Genomic DNA, 24,434 nt, shown 5'->3' on the forward strand with positions numbered 1-24,434 from the left:
CAGAGGGGCTACTCACACAGCCTTGGGGCAATCTTGTCCATGCTAACTTTTGGGCATCATGGGTAAATGAAAAAAGGTGCCAGCAATCTGGGTGCAGGGGCACCGAAAAGAAAGCATTTGCAAGATCAATCACTGTAAAGCAGGTGCTGGAGGCAGGTATTCCACTTAGTAAAGTGCGGGGGTTGGGCACGATCGGGGTATCTGCCTCTATTATATTGTTAATGGCTCTCAAATCATGCACCATGCGATATGTCACCTGCCCACCCTTCTTGTCTGGCTTCTTTGCAATTGGGAACAGGGGTGTATTGACCTGGGACTTAATGGGTACAACAACCCCTGCTGCTTTCAGTTGAGTGATTTGATCCTTTATCCCCTCAGTCTGAGCAATACTCAGTGGGTACTGTTTAATCTGTGGGAGATGGGCTCCTGGTTTAATTTTTATCATGACTGGGGTGCAATCCAGCAGACTTACATCATATTTGCTGGTGGCCCATAATTCAGTGGGAATCACTTTCAATTCTGGTGGAAATGGCAGAGTGGAGTCTTGGATTAAAAATACTCCACAGGCAGAATTTAAAACTTCTCCTGATAGACTACTGACCACTTGGACTCCTGTAGGAGTGTAGTCTATGTTTGCTAGAATTTGGTTCAAAATGTCAGCTCCCAAAAGATTGGTAGGAACTGTGTCTGAAACTAACACTTTAGTGACAATTTCTGTTTGCTGTCCTAGCCTAAGTTTAAGTGGCTTGGACTCAACCAAATCAGTAGAGGTCCCGGTTAGGCCAACACCAGAGATAACATTTGTAGATAATAATCCTGGAGGTAAGTCCTCTATATTAAAAACACTTCGGCTTGCACCAGTATCAATTAAACAGGTTAATTCTGTTTCTCCTCCAGGATAGGGGAGTTCTTGTAAAAATACTTTTACTCTGGCCTCGGGACCATTGTCTCCCCTATTTAACATGATTGATACTGGCATGCCATTTTCCTATGCCTGATCCACTGCTTTTGGCAGAGAACTGGGATCAGCATGAGGGGCCTCTAAGCTCTTTTCTAGTCTACGGTCAGGAAGATGGCAGAATTTGGCTATGTGTCCTTCCCCATCACAATTGTAGCATATAATTGGTCCCCGATTGCCATGATTTCTGAAATTGCCTTTGCCTCTACCTCTTCCTTTTCCTCTCTGCTTCCCCATGTACATTACCTTGGGTTTGCTGTCTTTTTGGTTAATCCTGTTTTCTATGGACAACAGGATAGGCAGGACGTCTCGAATAGACATATTGCCTGCCTCAGGCCTTGCTGTGAACAACTTTTCTTTCAACTGGGGTATTAAACCATCAAGAAACCTTTGTTTCACCAGTTGTGTAGATGGACTTGCAGTTTCTCCCGCCTTCTCTTCCTCTATTTTATCTGACCCTACCATGCGCCTCTGACCCAGGTCGCCCACAAGGAGTCAACGCAGGGAACTGCAGAGGATTTTCCCTATCCACACACAGTCCAACCCGTGAAGGGGGACACAAACACATTCACACACACACACGTTACCCAACCAGAAAGGTCCGAGAGTGGTCTGGTTTCCTTGAGAACCGACAGATAGGATACATAGGAAAAGGCAGAAATATAGCAAGCTTAAGGGCAGCTTACCTAGCCGGCATTTGAGGTCTGCGTTTCCCGATGATCCCGATCGAAGCGCGGTTCCTTCTGGAGACTCTGCCAAACTCCTGTTATGACTCGCCAAGACTGATATGACTGATTTCTGATTGGGACTCTAAAACAAAGTTAATACTGCAGCTGCAGGAACAGATTCACAGGACTCAATCACTGTGTTTAAAATGTCCGTTCAGTGAAAAATTTATTATTACATGTTATTTTATACATAGATAAGAAAGGGGTGGTGTGAGATGTTATTAAAAAGTAACAAATAGCAATATGTTATTAAAAGCTAACAAATAGAAATATATTATTAAAAACTAGCGAATAGAACAATTGCAAAAGTTAAACCTTGAAAAGGGAGGGGGGAGTAGAGAGCGTTTAGTAGGAGAAGTGTCTGTGTGTTAGGTGAAGGTTACAGAACACATTTCAACAGTGAGAACAAAATGGATTCTCTTGTGCTTAAATGAACAGTACAATGAATGTCCATGTCACAAGTAAGCAAGTGGTTAAAGATTCTCCTCTCGTTTACTTCAGTGGTCTTCACATTAAAGTTCAGATGTAAAGAACACCCACATATAGCCAAACTCTTTAATTTTTTTTTTCAAGGCAGGAGTTTCCTTCTATGAGAAAACATTTTGGCTCTAGATACACTTTAACTGAATTTCAATTATGAACACAGCTGCAAAGGGAAGTAATATTAGGTTGATTACCAGTTATCAGTGTGTCAGCTATAAAAGAGAGCTGTCATCTAGCACTTTGCTGCGAGTTTTTCAAAGCAGCATGAGGTAACTGACAGCGTTCCAAAAAAGTCAAATAGAACCAGAATTGCAGGTGTACTGATCAAAACACCTTATTCATTGCATCAAGGGGAATGGTCTCAAAATAATGATAACGTGGACAATCTGTATCTGCAGAGAATGTGGTCACAAGTGATAGGATGTTAATATTAACCTAGTGCTGTGATTTGTTGACATTCTAAGAGAAGTGAAGGAGATGATAACATGTCTCTTTGACTTCTTTGAGTCTGGATGCTTAAAGTGGTTGTAAAGGCAGAAGGTTTTTTTTATCTTAATGCATTCTATGCATTAGGATAAAAAGCCTCCTGTGTGCAGCAGCCACCCTAATACTTACCTGAGCTCCCTCTGATCCAGCGATGTTGCACGAGAGACTCGGCTGTCTGGGACTCTCCCTCCTCATTGGCTGAGACAGCAGCAAAGTACCATTGGCTCCCGTTGCTGTCAATCAAAGTCAGTGAGCCAATGAGGAGAGGGAGTGGGCGGGGCCAGGCTGCAGCTCCATATCTGAATGGACACACAGAGCAGTGTACCTGAGCCTCACCTCTATCCAGCAATATACACAAGTGTCTCGGCCGTCCAGGACTCTCCCTCCTGATTGGCTGAGACGCATTGGCTCCCGCTGCTATCAAAGTCAATTAGGCAATCAGAAGAGAGAGGGGGCGAGGCTGACTCATGGCTCTGTGTCTAAATGGAAACACGGAGCTGTGGCTTAAGCTGCTTGCTGCGTGGGCACTTGGCAGGAGGGAGGGGCCAGGAGTGCTAAAAAGGGTCCCCAGAAGAGGAGGATCTGGTCTGCTCTGTGCAAAACCACTGCACAGAGTAGGTAAGCGTAACATGTTTGTAAAAAAAAAAAACAGGACTTTAGTACCACTTTAACAAATTCCTAAGTGGCTGGGTCTGCTGTCCAGCTTGCAGTTCTGGTCTTATGAACTTAAAGTGGCTGTAAACCCTTCCAAATACTCAGTGAAGGGACTATCCTCAGGTGATACACAGAGAATAAACAAATCCTACTACATAAGTTGTATCTATCTATCTGCAGTCTTCTCTTCTCCACATACGTTCAAAGTGCTACGTTCAAAGTGCTGAATGTTTAAGCTTATCTGAGAGTTCAGAAAAAAGGAGGTCAGAGAGCTGAAGTTACACTTTGCAGAGCTCAGTGAGGAGAGGTCTGAGAGCTGATTGGAGGCAAGAGACACCCCCCCCCCCTTCACAAAGCTCATAGGAATAGAGCTGAGGCTGCCAATCTGCTTGAAGTCCCTCCCCTGTCACCATTTTTCTCTTGGTGTCAGGAAAACTTGTCATAAACCTTCATAAAAAACTTTGCATAAATTCCCTGGAACTGTGTGGACAATGGACATGCAGGGTTTGCCTCAAATCTATGGTAGCAAGGGACCCAAACCTCTTCTCTAGTGCAGATCAACTACAGCCTACTTTAATCATTTTTCATCTACATGCAGTCACTTCAGCTCTGGCTACATAACATTGCTTTAGACCAGTTTCCTGATAATGGCTTATTGTTTGCCATCGCAGTCACATCTCCATCAGGGGTGCATGTAACAGGCAATGTAAAAGTAAAGTTAGGAGACAGTTAGCTGTCATCCTATAACAGAAAGTAAAAGAGCAAGGATGCTAACTGTCCTGATCAGCCACAGTGTTAACCCTCTGCTACTCTAAATATAAATCTAACTGTTTGGGCTTCATGTATACTTTAAGCTGCAGATTTTAAAAATAAAAATAACTTTTAAAAATACATTAGCATGTTACAGTAAATATGAGCTGTTCGTGATGGGTTTTGACTAGGTTGTCACCTAGGTTTTGAATGATGTGCCTGGGTTTCCCTCTGCCTGAGACCCGGACATCGGTGCCGCTGACAGGGGGTACCACGAGGCCTCCTGTAGGGGCCCACCACACAGGGGGACCTGGACAGCAGGGGATGGAAGCTGCGGGCGGGGATCACTTACAGTGGAGACAAAAGAGAAGGGAGAGAGAGGCACCAGGTAGGCGGTGGTGCAGTCATTTTTAATAAATTAAATGTTTAAAAACAACCCACCCACACATGTCAGAGCAGAAAGGCATGTCAGTCTGTGAAGTCCACTGCCAGCATTCTCCTGATCCATGCTGCTCTGCTGTGATCACTGAATCACTGGATGAAGCCGGTATAAGGATACAGAGGGCCACGGAGAAACGCCAGTGAACTGTCAGATAGCCTGGGACGCTGTGACCAATCAGAGCGTTCCAGAGGCTTAACCACGCCTCCATCATCAGAGGCTGACAGTTCACTGGAGTTTCCCTCTGTATCCTTATACTGGATTCCTCCAGCGATTCAGTGATCACATTAGCGTGGATTGGGAGAACGCTGGCAGCGGACTTTACAGACTGACATGCCTACCGCTCTGACATGTGTGAGTGGATTGTTTTTAAACATTTAATTTATTAAAAACTACCGCACCAGAGGCCACCTGGCACCTCTTTCTCCCTTCTCTTTTGTCTCCTCTGTAATTGCCCCCCCGCAGCTCCAATCCCGCTGCTGTAAGGGTCCCCCTGTCTGTTGGGGGCCATGGGGGTATTGCGGGGGAGGAGGATTTGTGCTGGTAGGGGAAGATGATTTGTAATAGAAGGGGTGGTGGTAAGTGCTGGGATGGGGAAGAAGGGCGGTTGTGTTGGGATTGGGGATTTTGGGGATGGTGGAGGGGTACTTGTGCTGTGGAAGGGGGAAGAAGATTTGTTTTTTTGGGGGGGGCGGGGTGGTCTGGGAGGGGGGGGGATTTTTTTTTCACTGGTGGGGGTGAAGGGTGAGACTAAAGACTAGTGCTGGATGTATTTTTGCAGGAGAGGGAGTGGGGTTTTTGATGAAAGGGTAACATGGGGGAGAGTATTGCTCGCGGGGGGGGGGGGAATTTTGCACTCTTCTTAGCCCTACACTGTGAGTTACACACCCCTGAATCCTACGCTCTTTTCTGTTTTGTACTCATGACTTCTAATATGCATTCTGTGAATTAAGACTCACAGGATCTATTCACACCTATGCATTCCCGGATTGCAGACCTATCTTAAAGACTTGATATATTAGACTGCTGCTGCCATATTCACAAGGTTTGACTGAGTAGGGGACTGAACAAATAGAAGAACCACTGAAGAAAATAAACCAAGAAAAAAAAACATACTTTTTATTTGTATTTATATTTTTTCACAACACTTTCTTATAAACAATAAATTATTTCACCTGCCCTAATGCTAATGGCTTGGATATAGATACAGATAATGCAAGTCATTTATTATAGTCACTGCAAAAAAGAAAACATGAAAACAAAACATAATGTTATGTCTTACACAATACTACAATCTATTAATAAACAACACAAAATACAATTAAAATACAATTTAAGTTACAGTACCTCACAAAAGTGAGTACACCCCTAACATTTTTGTAAATATTTTATTATATCTTTTCATGTGACAACACTGAATAAAAGTAAATAAAGTAGTGAGTGTACAGCTTGTATAACAGTATCTTGCTGTCCCCTCAAAATATGCAATGAATTTTGTTGAGTTAATGTACTGTACAGCGTATAATGGTTTAATTAACAAACATGAAGATTGGCCATAGATATGGGAGGAGGGGTTCAAGGGGTCCAACCTTATTTATGCCCTAAGGCCATAAGGCCAGTGTACCGGCAGCGCAGCAGCTTAGACTGGCCCAGCGGAGGACTGGAGGATCCTCTGGTGGTCCAGAGTTGGGTGCACCCCCTCTCTACTCCATCACAGACATCAAGCAAAGATTAGCTTGCTCATAGCTGCAAGAGAGAAAGACCCTTCTCTATTCAAAATAACAAGGATCTGCCACCTATGTGCACCTGCACCTGCAGTATTCTTTGCAGGCTTTGCACCAACATGATTCTTGCATCCCCTACAGGTAAATAACAATAAAAGGAGATCCTAATTGTGTCTCTGCTGATGCATATGACAATTTGTGAATGTGACCCAGCTCCAGCCTGTGTTCTGTCTCCCAGTGAACCTGGCTGTTTGCTCTAAAACACACTATCCATCCTTTGTACAGCTACCCTGTTTCCCCGAAAATAAGACCTAGCGTGGTTGTCGGTGGTGGCTGCAATATAAGCCCTACCCCCCAAATAAGCCCTACCCTTTTTCCCCAAAAATAAGCCCTACCCTGAAAAGAAGACCTACAAGGACTTTAACTAGGGCTTTTTTGGGGGGTAGGTCTTATATTGCAGCCATCACCGACAATCACGCTAGGTCTTATTTTCGGGGAAACAGGGTATCTGTTCATGCTACATGTCCATCACCAGTGCTCTGGCACACTTCCTTGCCTCTAATGTGTATGCAGTACCTGTAGCCACTTGTGTTTGTGTAGCGCACATGTATGCAGCTGTGGAACAGAGTTGACAATTGGGGTGCTTTATTTAGCTCATGGCATTGTGACAAAATATCGTCCAGATAAAAGGAGCCCTCACTATAGTCCATATGGACTTTCTCAGAATCCACCTTGACTCTGCATGCCTAACTTCTTTACCCACACTTGAAGTTCTTTGCTCAGCTGCTTAGCGATCTTGTCTTTTCTAACATGGGTATTTAATAAACCCCAACTCCAGCCCAATTGTACAAAATTAATTTACAATAACGTTTGAGTTAATCTACAGCTACTCATCCTATAGCACGTTTGCTAAGGAAAGAACTCTTCCCTTCAGTGTACTGAAAAACTCCATTCCCTTTCACAGTGGCACTGTAATGATAACTGGGTGATAATGCAGTGTAGATATTTCTTAATGAAAAGTGAATGGCAAAAGCTATTCAAGTTCACATGCAAGTGGGACAGGAAAGAAAAATGAAAAACCACACAATAAGTCATTTAGCTAATTTCTTCTGTGATTTCATGTTTTGTGTTATTATTGGTATATCTCTGTAGACCATTACCTACTGCAAATGGGCTCAGACTAATAAGCCATAACAAATATTCAACATAAGTTAACAAAAAGCCAACGTTTTGCCTCAACACATGTAGCAGGTCCCCATCTTCCTAAAGTGTCCCTCTTCTTAAAGAGGAACTGCAGTCTGCTCACATAATTTGTAATAAAAACATCTTCCCTCTAACCACTTGCAAATTATTTTATATATACTGTGATTCTGTACTTGCCAAATATGCTGCAGAAATCTCCCTCCACTGAGTCTGGCTGCATCCATTTTAACTGTGGGCAGCTGAATCTGATGCTTGTGCACTTCCTGGATTTACACAGGCACACAGAGGCACACCTCCAGTTCTGCAGCTCTCATTGGCCCTCTTATGACTTACCCCTCTCCTTTCCTGGCAAATTCTCATGAGAATGAAAGAGAGAGCTGTGCATGATGTCATAAGCCTAGGCTTTTTACCAGACAAGAAACAGGAAGTGGGCTGTATAAGGTATTTACTGGCAGAAAAAAAATGTTTTACTATCCAAAGTTAAAACAACAAGGACAGAAGATGTAATAGATGGAAAGATTAAAAAATGACCGAAGTTCCACTTTAAAGCGGCGTTCCAATTTTAAATAAAAATATATATATTACTGTTTATGAGTGTCTGAAAAGATAAAGTTCCTCCTTAGCAGATAGTTAATCCATCCACACCTTTTTCTGAACTAGTGTTTTTGTCTAAATGCTTTTCATTCCATTGAAACCTATTTTTTAACCTATTCTAAAACATTATATTATTTTACAATAATAAGGTCTACACAAGATTTTGCTGCTATATTTTCATGTAAAAAGAAACAGAGAAACTATTAATTCAATCCCACCGTGCTTTAACTTCAAACTGCTGTTTAGATTTTTTGTTAAATATCCAGAGCAATATACAGTAGTAGCGATGTAACTAGGGATGAGTTCAGTTTATGAACTGATTTGTAACGCTTGCTAGAAATTTGCAAAGGGGGAAGGGGAGGGGTGCAAATCTTGTTGTTAAATTCTGGTGATTTGTAAAGCTAATAAGCAAGCTATTTTCAAAGAAAATACACAAGAAGCTGAGTACCTGGGCCAATGCCAAAATTTAAAAAAATAAAATATAAAAGTAAAAGAAGTATCTATTGCTACAAAGAGTAGAGTGAGAGTTGTGAGTAGAGTGAGAGTTGTCAGCTCGGTTGGAGTGGAAAAGGTTGATTGTTGTCATTAATGGTAATGGAGGCTCAAAAGCAGTGGCGTCCTGTCCATAGGGGGCGCATGGACGCCACCCCCCCTCACTTTAGGACTTCGAGGCCCAGACACAGCGGTCTATGGGAAGTTTTCCAGCTTGCAATCAGCTGATTGCAAGCTGGGAAGCTGATTTGCCTGTGTTTAGGGAGTGTTCAGGGCACAAGCGATGCGCCCGCAAACACTCCCACTCTCCAATCATTTGTCTCTGGCCCCCTGTGCTTTATTTTTATTGGCAGGGACCGGAGGACGGTGCTTTTTGCGGCACTTCTGGTTTCCCAGCTCACTGTTCTGTGGACTGTACGACTGACTGTACCCGTGGTGGATTAGGAAGCTGAGCAGCGTGACTCCGGGCAAGGTAAGGCTAATTTAAGCGTGCCGTGGGACTCAGTCTCTCTGACACACTCTGAACAGCCATGATCTGCTCCTCTGCACACACTTTCCTGCTCGCCTCTCACTCATTCTCCACTCACACAGTGCACACTGCAGATTGGGCAACATGAAAAAGGGATTCACCTGGAGCTGAGGAACAGGATGTTGTAGATGTAAGATCTGATTCCACTCACATGGCACACACACAGTACACAGTCAGGATGATGATCAGCAGTAGAAGCTGCACAGTGCACAGTTCACATTATCATCATCCTGCACATATATGGATCTGTGTTGTTTTTTCTTACTTGGTCAGGCATTGTGACCGCATGGGTTTGCCTTATTTATGTATTTAGTCTTTGCTGACCGTTTCCCTGACCAGAGGTCTGCCTTTCACATTGCTGATTTATTGGTGGGGGAGGGAGGATAGATAGGAGGCTCTACTCTCCACCTGGGGGGCCTGTTTCCCCTCGCACTGTAATGAGAACTCTCCCATGGTTGGGGGAATGTTAGGTGTTACATGGGGCAGTAATAAAAATAAAGGAATCTGTGCTGTGGTGGTGCTGGCACAGGCTGAAGTGTGAGGAGAAGTGTGGAGGATTGTGAAGTGTTCAGGAATCAGGAGAACAGCCCTGACTATAGCTCACCCAAGACTCTTTCACTGGTGTCATTTCCTTCCCCCATATTGGATTGCAAGCTTTACAGGTCAGGGAAGCCACTCATTCCATCATTACTAACCTGCCATTTGTACATGAGGCCCATTTATACCAGGATCTGCTGGTGTTCACTGCCTATCCTTACACTATGGAAATAGAAACAACAATTTTTGTCTGTCTATGGAGACAAGGGGTAGGATTTGAACAATGGTCCCAAAATTGACTAGCATCAGGACCCCTAGATGACTGTGTACATCTTCTGTAAAAGGGCACGTGGCTGCTGTGTACAGTGTAATGACATTTCCCTATATTTGATGTGTCTGAGTGCAGAGGATTATCTGTGTATGCATGTTACCTCGGGATTAGGGCACTGTCATTGTGCATGGACCCTGTTTTCACAGACAGCCTGTGTATAACACCCTCTGCGGCCTGTGTATGTATGACACCCAGAGTGTATACCCCTTGTCTTCATAGACATTCTATGTGTGGCACCCAGTTGTGGCTCCTGTTTCCAGACAGCTTATGTATGGCACCAGTGTGGTCTCTGTATATATGGAACCCAGTGTAGCCCCCATTTTCATAGACATTCTGTGTATGACACCAAGTGTGGCCCCTTTTTACATAGACATCGTGGGTATGATATCAAGTGTGGCCCCTGTAATGTACTGTACCCAGTTTCCATAGGATCCCTTCTTCACAGTACACAGCCTCAATTTACCTCAGCAGCAGCAGCAGCCCAGTAATTGTGTGAAAACAGGCATGACATGGTGTTTGTGTGTGTGTGTGTGTGTGTGTGTGTGTAAGGCTGAGGTGACCATACAGGGTCAGGGTGGATATAAATCAATGATTTTTTAATCTGATTTTCTTTATTTAAATCGATTTTTCAGATTTTCATCAAATTTATTTTAATAAAATGCTTTTGGAGTAAAAGATAAAGATAGTTTTCTATTTAGACACATTAATAATTTAGTTTATTCATCATGAAATGGAGCTTAATTATGTAGCATGAGGCTGTATATTCTGCAATATTTATATTTTTGGTAAACTCATTCAATTAATCCAAGCTCTGCAAGCTGAGATAGCATGCACTGCATTGATGCATGCAAACAATTTTTACAGTAACCATGAGATAAAACAAAGTTCAGGAATATTCCTTTATCTCATTGTTTTGCAAATCAACGTACACTACAAACTGTATGATTGAATCGGTTATTATTCTAAATAGGGAACCTTCTTTTTTTTTTCAAAATATTAAAGATTCTAACTACCAGCAAGAATAAGTCCTTACATTTATAGAGCACCTGTTATTTCAGATCCATCATGGCAGCCCCTGTTAGCGGGCATCCACTCACCTGCTGCCACCACGTCCCTCACCTTGTTGTGTCACTGCCACATCAACAGCCGTCCCATTAAAGTGAATGGGACTGTTGGTGAGTCAGCAGTGGGTCAGAGGAGGAGCCGCTGTGGACAGAGATGACAGTTGCTCTTTAAAAATAATGATTTAAATTGAGTTGATTTAATTCAAGCCTTTTTCTAGTGATTTAAATCATGATTTAAATCAAATCCACCGTATACAGGGTGTAGACTTACTGTGCATGGTACAGTCGGTGTATAAAGTGCATATTATGTGATAGAGAATGTGTGTCCTCTGCTTGTCAGGTGGCAAAGTGCTAAGTTGCAGAGGGGGAGGAGAATGTGGCTCCTAATCACACACACAACCTATAGAGATATACATAGAAATAAATTAATACAATATCTATATTAATGGGGCTAATCAGGGCACCAGGATGGGGGAGGCAGAAAAATATTAATCTCCAGCCACTTGCTGGGGATTTGGATTTTTAAAGCACCTGTCTTCTGTGCCCTAATTCTGCGTCCTCTCTTCTGTGCCAGCCAGTAATGGGAAGAGGGGAATGCATAACCCTGCCCCATCATTACACACTGCTGTTTAGCAGCAGTTCAGCAGAGCTTAAATGTTCAGTGCTGTATGACATCCATCACATTGCAGGCACAATATGAAGGAGGTACCAGCAAGGCAGTGCAGGGTGACAGGAGGGTGTGTGTGTGATGGGGGGGGGGGCAAAATGCACCTTTGCCTAAGTAGATAGAAAACCTTGCACCGGCCCTGCTTCCTGTATATAGAGACTCTATGTGCAGGAAGGAAGAAGAGCTATATACCCTGATCTGTGAGGCTGAGCTGTATACCGTGAATCTGTGAGGCTGACCTGTATACTCTGATCTGTGAGGCTGAGCTGTAAACTCTGTCCTATGAGGCTGAGCTGTATACTCTGCCCTGTGAATCTGGGGCTGTATACTCCTGTCCTGTGATGCTGGGGCTGTATACTCTGTCCTGTGATGCTGAGCTGTATACCCCTGACACTATGGGTGGAAGCAAGTGGAATACAGGGGACGGAGTGGATGGATTCTATAAGGAGTGGGGCTTATGAGAAGTGAGAGGGGTCAAAAAGGAAGAGTGGAGTCTGGCGCCCCCCCATCCTAAAACTTCACCAGCCACCACTGCTCAAAAGTGCCAAGAAGCAAAACATACTGTACATGTTCAACTGGTTTTCATGCATGAGGTCCTTGTACTACATACAAACAAGTTTAATTTTCATCAAAAAAGAAAGGTAAAATGCTACTAGATCTACTACAAGTTGTGACCAAATACGGTTGACATCTTATCATGCACAGAGATAGCATCACCATTCCCTAATTTGCTTTTTTGCACTTCACAGCTTTCATCACACAATCCCACTTGCTTTCTTTGTCTTCAATCTTCTGTTGCTTTGGTTTGTTATGCTGAAATAGATCCTGACTGTCTTCATCTTCTGCCTCTGACACAATCTCCATTTTCTGAATGATAAGCTTGATCAGTTCATGCTGCTTCTGCATAATTGAGGACAGGTCCTTCAACCTGTAAAAGCATATTTGCACATACATTTAGCTATGGCTTTTAGATCAATTAATGGTACATTGGTGCATGCGAGATATGGATTAAAGAGTAAGCAGATTTTAAAGCCTGAAATAATCCAAACATTTTCTTTGATAAAGTTATGCAATACAACAATATATCACTATTGCAATAATAAGTACAATCAAAATAGGAGACAGTGAAAAAAATGTTAGTAGGCAGAGTTTTTTGGTACAAGATATTTAGTATATCTTACTGTATGTGAAAAACAAAAAAAAAAAACTTCTTTCTCTGAGTGCTAGGAATTAAAAAAAACATATACTGATTTCTTTGTATGCAGTGTGCACTGTACCTCACTCTCAGCATCTGTAAAATGATGAACAGTAGAGCCCAGGGTCATGATAATGAACAGGAGTGGCATGATCCCTGGGCAAATTTATGGCCAAGTGAGGAAGACAAAACCACCAATGTGAAAGGGTTTGCTGTAGCATCCTGGAGCAAGAATGAACAAAAAAATGTGTGTAGAGGACCCCCCCCCATCAAAATGCATACTAGACCCTATAAGTCTTGTATAGATTTTAAGCGGTACCTCCTACAAAAAAAAAAAAAAACTGCCAAAAAAAGAACTACTAATCTGAGCATGCAGCCTGACTGACCAGGAAAGGGAGGGAGCGGGCAAGGGGGTAAGCATGGGGCCTCCCCCCTCCTGAACCATACCAGGCCACATTCCCTCAATATGGGGGTGTACCTTGCCAGGGGGGCCTCATCCACACAACACTTGCCTGGTAGTTGTGGGGGTCTGTAAGAGGTTGGCTTATCAGCATTTGGAACCCCACTTTAATAATAAGAGGACCCCCAGATTCTACTCCCCACATAAATGAGTAGGGAGTACATAGTACCCCTACTCATTTCCCCCCCCAAAAAAAAAAAATGTAACCCAGAAATAAAGAAACCCAAATTTTTGACAGCTATATAAAGGAAGGGGCATGAATTGTGATGACATCATTGCCAAATCTGGCCAGAGATGTAAGGTTCCATTCCCCCACCCCCCATTTGCTTACTTGGCCAGGGATTCCCGGCTATGTAAGTGAATGGGCTGGGTGATGCCAGTGATTGGTAAGGATGCAGCAGGTGCATATTGCCGCAGTCTGAAGCTGTCACATTCGTCTATGCCCTATGTCCTAAAGAGACCAAACACTAGGCTCATCCCTGGTGCAGAAGAAGCAGAGAAGAAGATGACACAAGTGGCTGTGGAGCAACAACAGAGAGTGTGGAGCTGGTATAACTAGGGGAAAGCAAACTCTCTAGTAAGTTTGCCATTAAATGCAAGTATACCGTGCATACATACACATAATGGAAAGTGGTCCCATATTTAGACTCCTCATTGGTTCCTCTTAAATAAAGAAAAGAATACTGGAACACTTCCTGTTAAAATCTAACCTCAGTTCGATCAAAGAGATCTACTGAGCAAACATCAAGAACACCTGTGGGATCTGCAGCTCAGCAATTTTTATTATCTCATCTTCACCCTTTTGCTTCATGCTACGTATATATATGATGGGGAAGCAGTACTGTGGTACATGGTGCATTATTCTATAATGAAGCCTTTGGAATAAAGAAGAAACAACGTAAAAAAATACAGGACATAGAATTACCAATAACATAGTATTACCACAGAGTAATAACACATCCCATAAACTGCATTCATTTCTGTCCTGTGCTGAGTGCTCTACAGTTGCAGTTGCCAAGGTTCAGAACACATCCCTATGATTGTTCTTTATAAACTGCTGCATATGCTAACCTGTTTTTTTGTTTCCACAGCTCCAGTTCCAGCGTTGCATCATTGATAGGAGCTTCAACTTTAAAGCCATCACACTCAATGAAATACTTAAGTAAATTCTGATGAAGAAAGGAAAATTTTCATTTATATATATTTACATCCTGCTATATATTGAAACAATTTCACTATTACGGTAAGTTTTGGTATTTTTAGTCAATAAAACCAGATTGACTTGATGCGATACTGTAGCGTGTAGTGCTAATGTATTTTTTTAAATACATTTTTATTAAGATTTATTTATTTATTTTGCATACAAAAATACATTTACAGATGACCCTCTTCTTTCTGTCCTCTCCCAATTTTCCCAAGGCTGTACAACAGTATTTCAGACATGATATTTCAAAAAGGTCACCATTCTGCACTCTTTTGCAAAAAGTGGCTTTATTTTCTTCACATACTACAATCAAAGTATCTTATGTGGTCAAAACTCAACAATGTTTTCATGGCAATTTATTAAACTAACTCAACATTCATATATGTATGTTTGAATCATTAAAAGCCCAAGTAGCTCAGAAATAAGTGTAAAAACATGTGAGGGGGTGCTAGTCTAGCGCTATTGTTTAAAGAGGGATTACACTGCATCTGAGCAGCACAAACCAATAATGCTATTTTATTAATTTTTAATATTCAAAGCAAACTCTTCCATCCATGTCTCCATGCTTTATTTTGCTGAGAAATCACTTTGAAAAACACTCCCTAGTTTTTCTGGCCGTGGCCATCTTGAGTAAGGGCAGATGATTCATGTAGTATTTACTTCCTGGAATTCATCTGCCCTTAGCTCAGGCATGCAGACAGGAGGGTGTGCTTAGCTGAGAAAGCCCATCTTCCCCCGCTAAAGACTCTTGGGATGTATGACATAATTTGCCTAGGCTTGGAAACCAGAAATTAATTGAGAAAAAAAAAAAAATAAGCTTACAACAAGTAATATGATATACCTTCCTATCTATTTACTAATGCTAGCAGCATAAGGATTCAAATTAGCCAATGCTGATTGAGAGTGTAGAGTTCCACTTTAGCTAAAACCAAGTATAATTCTATTGAAATCAACAGGAAAATTAAAAAATCAAACAGTTGTTTACTATTATTTATTCTGTTTAAAGCGGAAAAAATGTAACTTCCGCTTTAAGTGTTGGTGACCCCCTGACATGCCACATTTGGCATGTCATTTTTTGTTGGGGGGGGGGGGCGAGTACCCTGTTTTTACAGGAACCCAGCTCCCACTTCCTCCCCTGGCGCCGTGGCACTGGAAAGAAGATCACTTCTCCCCCCTCCTTCCCTGCAATCTTCTGGGACACGTCACTGCGCGGCTTGCACATGTGCAGTGCGCGCCCGGTTGTGAAGCCACAGCCGGGAGCCCACAGTTAGAATGGCGGCGCCGCGGAGAAGAGGTGGAGAGCAGCGGGGCTTTGTGCGCCTGCATCTCTGGAAAGTAGGCAGGGGTTTGGTTTATACTACCCCTATATATAAATCAGACAGTAGTTAGAGGAATATGTGAATGGAAGCCAGCTCAGCTGTAGCACAGGTGAGTCTCTTTAATATAGGCAATAATCTGTATGAGAGTAACCTGGCAGAGCATCCCGAATTCCTGGAAGATTTTTAACAATCCAGCCAGCTTAAAATGGTACCCTAATTCACTAGTTTAGGTTCAATATGTTTTTATTATTTTTCACATTATAAACAGAAAAGTACAAAAGCTAGATCAGGACCCAAACATAGGGTGTACCGATTTAAAACATGAAACGTGTAAACATTTATATAGTACATTATTTACATGCATGAATATGATTAGAAGAGATGTCAGTGACAAAAAGGTTCTGATACAATGCTGACTTTTATAATACTGCCTATACCTCTAGCCCGGAAGCCACAATGGGATCCTGCTGCTCCAGAGGCCGAGGGGGCAGATATTTCATATGTACCCTCAGAACCAGGGTTGATAGTACTTTCGAGTGTCTTGGCTGCCTAGATTACATATACTGGCAGCTACAAGTGTATTTGGCACATAAAGTGATTATCAGAAAAAAAGAAAAGAATAGGGATAGAGAAGTTAAAAGAATAAAAGAAAGAAGAGAAGGGATGATAAAAAAGGGGGAACCCCGAGAAGGGGAGTAAGTAAGGGGGGGGGGGTAGAGGCAGCGGACCTCACCTATTTGTATGTGCAATAATCACATAAAGGTTAGAAGGGGAATTAGGAGAACTCTGTCTCTTAAGTTGTATTTACTGGTGAAAGTCTGTTTTTTAATTTGTCTGAAGTAGAGTAATGCCTCCAGATACTCCAGATGAACGAAAACTTTGCTTCTTTTTCTATGGATTTAGCCTGCATCTCCTCCATAAGCATAATATCATTTATTTCAGCCACCCATTCAATGAGAGATAGAGGAGAGGTAGTTTTCCAATGTCTAGGAATTAATTGTCTCGCCGCACTCAGGAAAAATTTGAGAAGACTGTGTTTTTGGGATTTGAGGGTCCCGGGAAGTACAGAGAGAAGTGCTATGATGGGGGAAGGTGTGAGAGATTTGTCATAAATTTCATTATAGATTTGACTTGATTTGTTGTAGCCGTATTAGTGCAATTGTGACAGAGAAAATTGAGTACTGTCCGTGATACTTTTTTTATTTGCACTAACATACAATTTTTCAGGACAAGCTTTCGGGGTATGTCCCCTTCTTCAAGGTGAAGAAGGGGACATACCCCAAAAGCTTGTCCTGAAAAATTGTATGTTAGTGCAAATAAAAAAAGTATCACGGACAGTACTCAATTTTCTCCATTATAGATTTGAAAAATTTGTGTCCAAAAAGGCAGAATCACATCACACTCCCACCAGATATGCTTATACGTTGCGGAGTTACATCTCCAGCAGACATCGGTTGCAGATGGGAACATAGTCCTGAGAGTAGTTGGGACCCGGTACCACCTTGATAGTAATTTATAATTTTTTTCCTGAGTGTAACTCGAGATAGATGATTTGTGGGTAAAAAGAAAAGCTTTACCCCATTCCGCCTCCGTTATGTCTTTCCCAAGCTCCTCCGACCATGCAGTGGGGTATTTAGGAAGGTTGTTATAAGTGTGATCTATTGACATCCTATACACCAGTGATAGGGTATGGCGAGGCGTCTCTGTGTAAGTAGTTAGTTGTTCGAACCCAGTCAGAGGCCTGTGTATGAGATTGGAGTCATGAAGTTTCTTGGAGTAGGAGGTTAAATGTAAACGAGTAAGCCATGTAACCCTAGAGGCAGCTGTACTATGAAGAATCACAAAGGTACCTTTCTCTGAATCTACAAATTGTTGTGCTGTGGGCCAGGGATCTCTTGAGTAACTTCCCAAGTTGTGTACAAGTCTACCTTCTAGGAGAGCTGGATTATCGAATAAGGGAGTGAAGGGACTCGGTTCAGTAGACAGTGAGTATGTCTCTCTTTTTCGGTACCATACCGCCAAGGCATCTCTGGTAAGGGGGGATAAGATTGGGATGGATTTATAAGTTTTATCGAATCCCCAGAGAAGTGCCCTGAGGTCGTCCGAAGACATATCCTGTTCTATCAAAGTTGATGCTTTGGTCAGAGGACGAGGGAACCACTCCAGAACTCGAGAAATTACTGCTGAGCTATGGTATACCTCAAAGTCAGGTAAACCAACCCCTCCTTTATGAATGGGGGCACATAGAAGCTTGTGTTTCAGTCTGGGATGGCTCCCTCCCCATACAAAGCGAATTGCCATAGTACGGAGGGCACGAAAGAAACCTGATGGGAGAGCAATCGGAAGAGCTTGAAATAAATATTGTAATTTTGGAAGTATGTCCATTTTCAATGCGCTCATACGTCCAAACCATTACACTGATAGGTCCTTGCATTCCTCAGAGAGGCATCGCAGCTTAGTTAGAAGAGGGCTGAAAATTAGGGCGTAGATTTCTGATATACATCTAGGAATAGCGGTACCTAGATATGAGATGGAACGTGTCTGCCATTGGAATGGAAAGTTGGCTTTAAGAGATGTCAAAGTATTTAATTCACTAGTTTAATAGGTGTCAACAGCACTGCACATTGGGTTGTGATGTGCTGCATTATTAAAAAAGAAAAAACGCAAATAAGTTATTAGTGCAGAGAGACTTCCTGTGCTGGTATCTGATGGCCAGTAGTGTTGGAGGAATGATTTGGCCCCAGCATGAGTTCGGGCTGAATGCTGGCTGTTTGGCCCGTTCGTCCAATTTGCAGGGTGTCTGGTGGGTGTTCGCCCCACCAAACGCCCTGCAATGCACTGCACAGTGCATTTTGCGTCCTGATGGGGCAAAGCTTTATAAGCTGGTTGTTAAGGAGCGGGGCCAGAAAGCCGGCCACAGTGTCCTTAACAACTGATGAATCATGAAATTAAAAAAAAAATTGCCAGTTAAAAAAAAATTTAAAAAAAAGGCGTGAGATCCCCCAAAAATCCATACCAGACCCTTATCAGGGCATACAGCCTGGCAGGTCAGGAAAGGGGGGGTGAGCGAGCGAACCCACCCCCCCCTCCAAAGCACCTTGTCCCTGTGTTGATTTGGACAAGGGCCCCATCCCCACAACCATGGCTGGTGGTTGTGGGGGTCTGCGGGCAGGGGGCTTATCAGAATCTGAAAGCCAAGGGGGCAATTTTTAGAACAAACTTACTAAAAAAAATACCTTTTAATTACAGCAACACTATCTTTTTAAAACTAACACTAGTTGAAGCAAAAAAAAAAAGGTTTTATTTTTAGCTTTGCTACATTTTTGTTTATGGATTACATAGAAAATAAAATTATACAAGACAATATCACCAGGAGAAGCTATGTTTGCCCTGAAAAAATATATGTAACTTCATTAACTTAGGCTGCCCATACATGTTCAATTTTCCTTTAGATTTACCTTAAACTATGTAGTGCAAGGGCCTGCCTAATTGGATACAATTGAAAGTTGTTTAGTTTTGACCTCATATTATATGGTTTTTGGTAAATCTAAAGGAAAATTGTACAAGGGAATTGAACATGCATGGCCAGCCTTAAGTAACGACAACACTACCACTGAATAAACAGGCCCATAGCAAAAAGGCAAAAACTGCTCTGGTCCATAAGAGGGAGTATACAGGTATGAAAGATGAAATGGTTAATACTTCAATATGCAACCATTGTTAGCGTGTACTTTACCCCATGTCAGAAAACCTAAACTGAACACTGGACTACTTACTGAATGCACAGCATGTCCCCAGATTCTTGGAAGATTGGGATACACAATGCAATTGCTTTCATCTACCCTCTTCAGAAACCAGTATGGCAGCTTTTTCTCTAGATTTGTGTGCAGGCTCACCTATATACATAAATACATCCAAAATACTATGACAAATTCAAAATCATGCATGTTAAAATGCCACAAAGGAAATAAAGATTTAGACCTATGGTATATAATAAAGTCATTTGTTTAATGTAAAAATTATTGTTAATGTGTATTAACTTTGCTACTATGTAAGCTCTGTTTCTTGCTAAAAAAAAAAAGTGCAAAAAATATCCTTTGGATCCGGTATGGATTTTAAGGGAAAACCCCATGCAAACAAAATGCATGGGGTAACCCTCAAAAATCCATACCAGAACCTTAATCTGTGCATGCAGCCAGGCTAACCAGGAAAGGGGGAGGCCACATGCTCTTAACATAGGGAGTACCTTGCTCAGGGAAATACCCCTATAAAAGCACCTTGTCCCCATGTTTATGAGGACAAGGGCCTTAACCACTTAGTCAGGGTTGTGGGGTTGTGCAGCTTATCAGAATCTGAAAGGCCTCTTTAAGTTTAACAAAAAGTTTAGCATAAAGTATTACAAAAAATAAACAGCAAATAAAAAACTTCCATCTTCAATCACATTGTCCAGTTATGTAGATCCTTATCAATCACAATAAATGGCATCCATAAAAAAAAAACCTGATGACCCTAACATGATGACGATAACTTGCTGAATGACATCTCCTCAAGCTGCTATAGGTAATATAAGATATGGCGCAGAAATAGTGGTGACATTATTCCCCAAATATGGCCATGGTCATATTTGGGAAATTATGTCAGCCCATATTCATGCCACTTTGCTAACGTGGCCAGGGATACCCAGGCATGTGTGATATCAGTGGTTGCCGAGAATGCAGTAGATGCCTCCACCCACCACATCCTTAGCAACCATTAACAGCACCGTCAATGCTGTTTATGCCATTGTTCTTCCTTATAATCTTTTGTATAAATATGTTGGTTTGGGAACCATTTTTCAGAAAGATATAAAGCCTGAAGATGGGATCTAAGTTATCCCAAAAGCTTGCATCTTTAATAACTTACGTTAGCCAATAAAGGGTATCACTTAAACTCCAAAATGTCTGCAATAGGAAAAACCCAAAGTAGTAGCCAGAGACCATATGACCAAGGCTGCTTTGGCTTTTGGTCACAAGAGAAGCTTGAGAGAAACAATCATGTTATTCAAGTAAAGAAAAGGGGTACTCTTTTAAAACTTAAATTAATCATGTATTTTGCTAAAGATATAGGGGTGATGTACTAAAGGCTGTTTACTTTGCAAGGGAAGTTACACTTGGCAAGGGAATTTTTCCAGAGCTCAGGGAATGTGGTGACATTTCACTTTGCAAAGAATACCAGGACATTAAAAAAATGCATTTTGCTTGCACATGGTTGGATGATGGCTGTCAGCAGAGCTTCACCTCATTCACTAAGATCTGGGGAAAATTCTCTTGCAAAATGCAACTTCCCTTGAAAAGTGAACAGCCTATTTGCCTTTAGTAAATCAACATCAATATATGTATATTTAAGCTTATGGGGCAGCTTATAACATTTTTTGGAAGGGACCCTTAATTTTGAAACACCAACCCAATGCTGTTGACCATAAAGATTGGTATTTTCATGGCCTACCTTCCTCATTATAATAACAGACCTTCTACCTATGGGGCACTGGCTTATGTGTCTAGTATTTAGTACTGATGGTTCTTGGAGGGGAAAGTTGGTTGCTCTCTGAGAATGGAGTATAAAAAATATGCCCCTGAGACTTTGTCCTTTCTACAACAAAAAAGGTTACACAGAGAAAGAGTTTACCTGCATTGCAATCCTTTTAAGTGCTGCATTTCTTTGTACTTCTGCAATATCACCAACAGCCAGACCAATCTGTAGTGTACATGAAAACAACATTGAAGAAATTGTGCATTTGCATATAAAAACAATCAATTATTTTGGAATGTAGTTGGTTCAACAAGTGACTCATGATTCTGGTAATGTCTACCTTTTTGTCCCCTGCTCCATCTGTCAACCACTTGTCATATGAAGCTTCAATAAAAGGATTCTTGGAAGTGCAGCCGTCCGGAATAATTTCCTTATGTTACACAGCATGCGAGTTGGGCTAGCACCTGACTAGTGTGTGTGGGAATTTACCAGAGACTCACTCACCTGGAGTGGCTTTTCTTGTTTCATTGACTTATGATTCTGTTTACATTTTCAATACGATGATTTTTAAATTTGCTAAATACGATCAATGTAATCTCTTTCCTTATTTCTAATAATGGGTATCTCAGTGGTATTTTTCTTTTCTTTCCAAAAAATATGATAGTGTAATATATTACAGTAAAATAACACTTTTTAGGCCACATGAACACTGGGAGTTTGATTTTCTCCTCTAAATGGCTTTTACTCTTGGCAGGAAAAGTATCCTAAAAATGTACCTAAAGCCACGGATTGTATGCGTGTTTAGGCTTGTCAAGCATTTCAACGTTTATGGATTCCATTGGCCAGAATATAAATTTATTGATTCTGGAAGTTGGAATGAATGAATGCTCAAGCGCAAAATGTGTCTGGGGTTTAGGCATCTGAAATAGTGGGAGAATAGGAATAATGGACTTTGAAGGCATATATAAAAGTAATACAATTTAATAATCTACATTAAATAAATCACAGAATGTTACAGACAAAATATCATAATAAAAAATAAGTAGGACTCAATGTGGTTCCCCTGAGGATATAGTGAGATATACTTCCTGTGTGACAATGTTTGAAATATGCCCACACATGTATGCTCCTCTCAGAGTAGATTCCACATGTCCTCCTAGATAAAACAATTGTGCTCTACATGTTTCGCGACCTGAACCGTCACTTCTAAAGGAGCTTGAATATTTCTATTCAAAGAAACATACTTTAATTAAAATATATAGTACAACAAAAAGGATATACAGTATATCCTTGTAGTTGTACTATGTATTCTAGTTAAAGTATGTTTCTTTGAATAGAATGTGTTTACCAATGCACTATTGATACTCAGCCTACTTTCTTGGATCAAGGTATTTCAACATTTCTTTTCCATATTATATGTCCCCTGTCAGGGGCATTATCCAATATTTACTTTCTAGATAATTTTGGAAAATGTCTGTTTTTTCCTTATAGATGTCTAAGAAATCCATATAATCCATATGGATGTCTGTTAGTTTTATATTGCTACGTGAGTAATGGGAAGGGTTACTCATTTAAATATTTATATATTTATATATATATATAAGTAAACACATTCTGGATTACTTATTGTGTATACATTTTATAGTTTTTGCTACCTTGCATGTCCCCACATCCTGACCAATGTGCTAATTCACGGCTGCTCTCTGTGCATCAAGGGCTCTGGTGGTTTCTTGGGGGTTGATACTGTGGTTTGGTGTTTCTGGCGCAAGTGAGTACTGATTTTTATTGAAAACACTTACTGTATAAGTGAAGATGTCTACATATATGTATATATACACAGTATCTCACAAAAGTGAGTACACCCCTCACATTTTTGTAAATATTTTATTATACCTTTTCATGGGACAACACTGAAGAAATGACACTTTGCTACAATGTAAAGTAGTGAGTGTATAGCTTGTATAACAGTGTAAATTTGCTGTCCTCTCAAAATAACTCAACACACAGCCATTATTGTCTAAACTGCTGGCAACAAAAGTGAGTACACCCCTAAGTAGAAATGTTCAAAGCCCAAAGTGTCAATATTTGGTGTGGCCACTACTATTTTGCAGCACTGCCGTAACCCTCTTGGGCATGAAGTTCACCAGAGCTTCACAGGATGCCACTGGAGTCCTCTTCCACTCCTCCATGATGACATCACGGAGCTGGTGGATGTTAGAGACCTTGTGCTTCTCCACCTTCCCTTTGAGGATGCCCCACAGATGCTCAATAGGGTTTAGGTCTGGAGACATGCTTGGGCAGTACATCACCTTAACCCTCAGCTTTATAAGCAAGGTAGTGGTCATCTTGGAGGTGTGTTTGGGGTTTGGGGTTCCCTCAATAAACTATAGCTCCCCAGTGCCGGCAGCAGCCCCAGACCATGACACTCCCACCCATGCTTGACTGTAGGCAAGACACACTTGTCTTTGTACTCCTCACCTTGTTGCCACCACACACTCTTCACACCATCTGAACCAAATAAGTTTATCTTGGTCTCATCAGACCACGGGACATGGTTCCAGTAATCCATGTCCTTAGTCTGCTTGTCTTCAGCAAACTGTTTTCTTGTGCATCTTCTTTAGAAGGGGTTTCCTTCTGGGACGACAGCCATGCAGACCAATTTGATGTAGTGTGCGGCGTATGGTCTGAGCACTGACAGTATGACCCCCCACCCCTTCAACCTCTGCAGCAATGCTGGCAGCACTCATACGTCTATTTCCCAAAGAAAACTTCTGTATATGACGCTGAGCAAGTGCACTCAACTTCTTTGGTCAACCATGGCGAGGCCTGTTCTGAGTGGAACCTGTCCAGTTGAATCGCTGGATGGTCTGGGCCACCGTGCTGCAGCTCATTTTCAGGGTCTTGGCAATCTTCTTATAGCCTAGGCCAGGGGTGCCATAACATCATGGGAAATGTAGTTCCAAAACATCTGGGGTGCCAAGGTTCGCCATCACTGGCCTAGGCCACCTTTATGTAGAGCAACAATTCTTTTTTTCAGATCCTCAGAGAGTTCTTTGCCATGAGGTGCCATGTTGAACTTCCAGTGACCAGTATGAGAGAGTGAGAGTGA

The 24,434-nt window shown here is 41.7% G+C and overlaps 1 protein-coding gene across 4 annotated transcripts in view; it reads right to left on the minus strand.

Moving 5' to 3' along the window:
- Window positions 1–5,600: 5,600 nt before the first annotated feature.
- The window catches only part of TRPA1 (transient receptor potential cation channel subfamily A member 1), a 321,861-nt gene continuing 303,027 nt past the window's right edge, over window positions 5,601–24,434 (minus strand). For all 4 annotated transcript variants that reach the window (XM_073631793.1, XM_073631794.1, XM_073631792.1 and 1 more), the window contains 4 exons: window positions 21,482–21,550; window positions 19,594–19,713; window positions 14,366–14,463; window positions 5,601–12,567 (listed from right to left, as the gene is read on the minus strand). In XM_073631793.1, the coding sequence (XP_073487894.1) occupies window positions 12,363–12,567; window positions 14,366–14,463; window positions 19,594–19,713; window positions 21,482–21,550 (492 nt within the window). In that variant the 3' untranslated portion in view covers window positions 5,601–12,362. The remainder of the gene's footprint in view (window positions 12,568–14,365; window positions 14,464–19,593; window positions 19,714–21,481; window positions 21,551–24,434) is intronic.

The sequence above is a fragment of the Aquarana catesbeiana genome, linkage group LG05, assembly GCF_042186555.1.
Source record: "Aquarana catesbeiana isolate 2022-GZ linkage group LG05, ASM4218655v1, whole genome shotgun sequence".
Classification (NCBI taxonomy): Eukaryota; Metazoa; Chordata; class Amphibia; order Anura; family Ranidae; genus Aquarana; species Aquarana catesbeiana.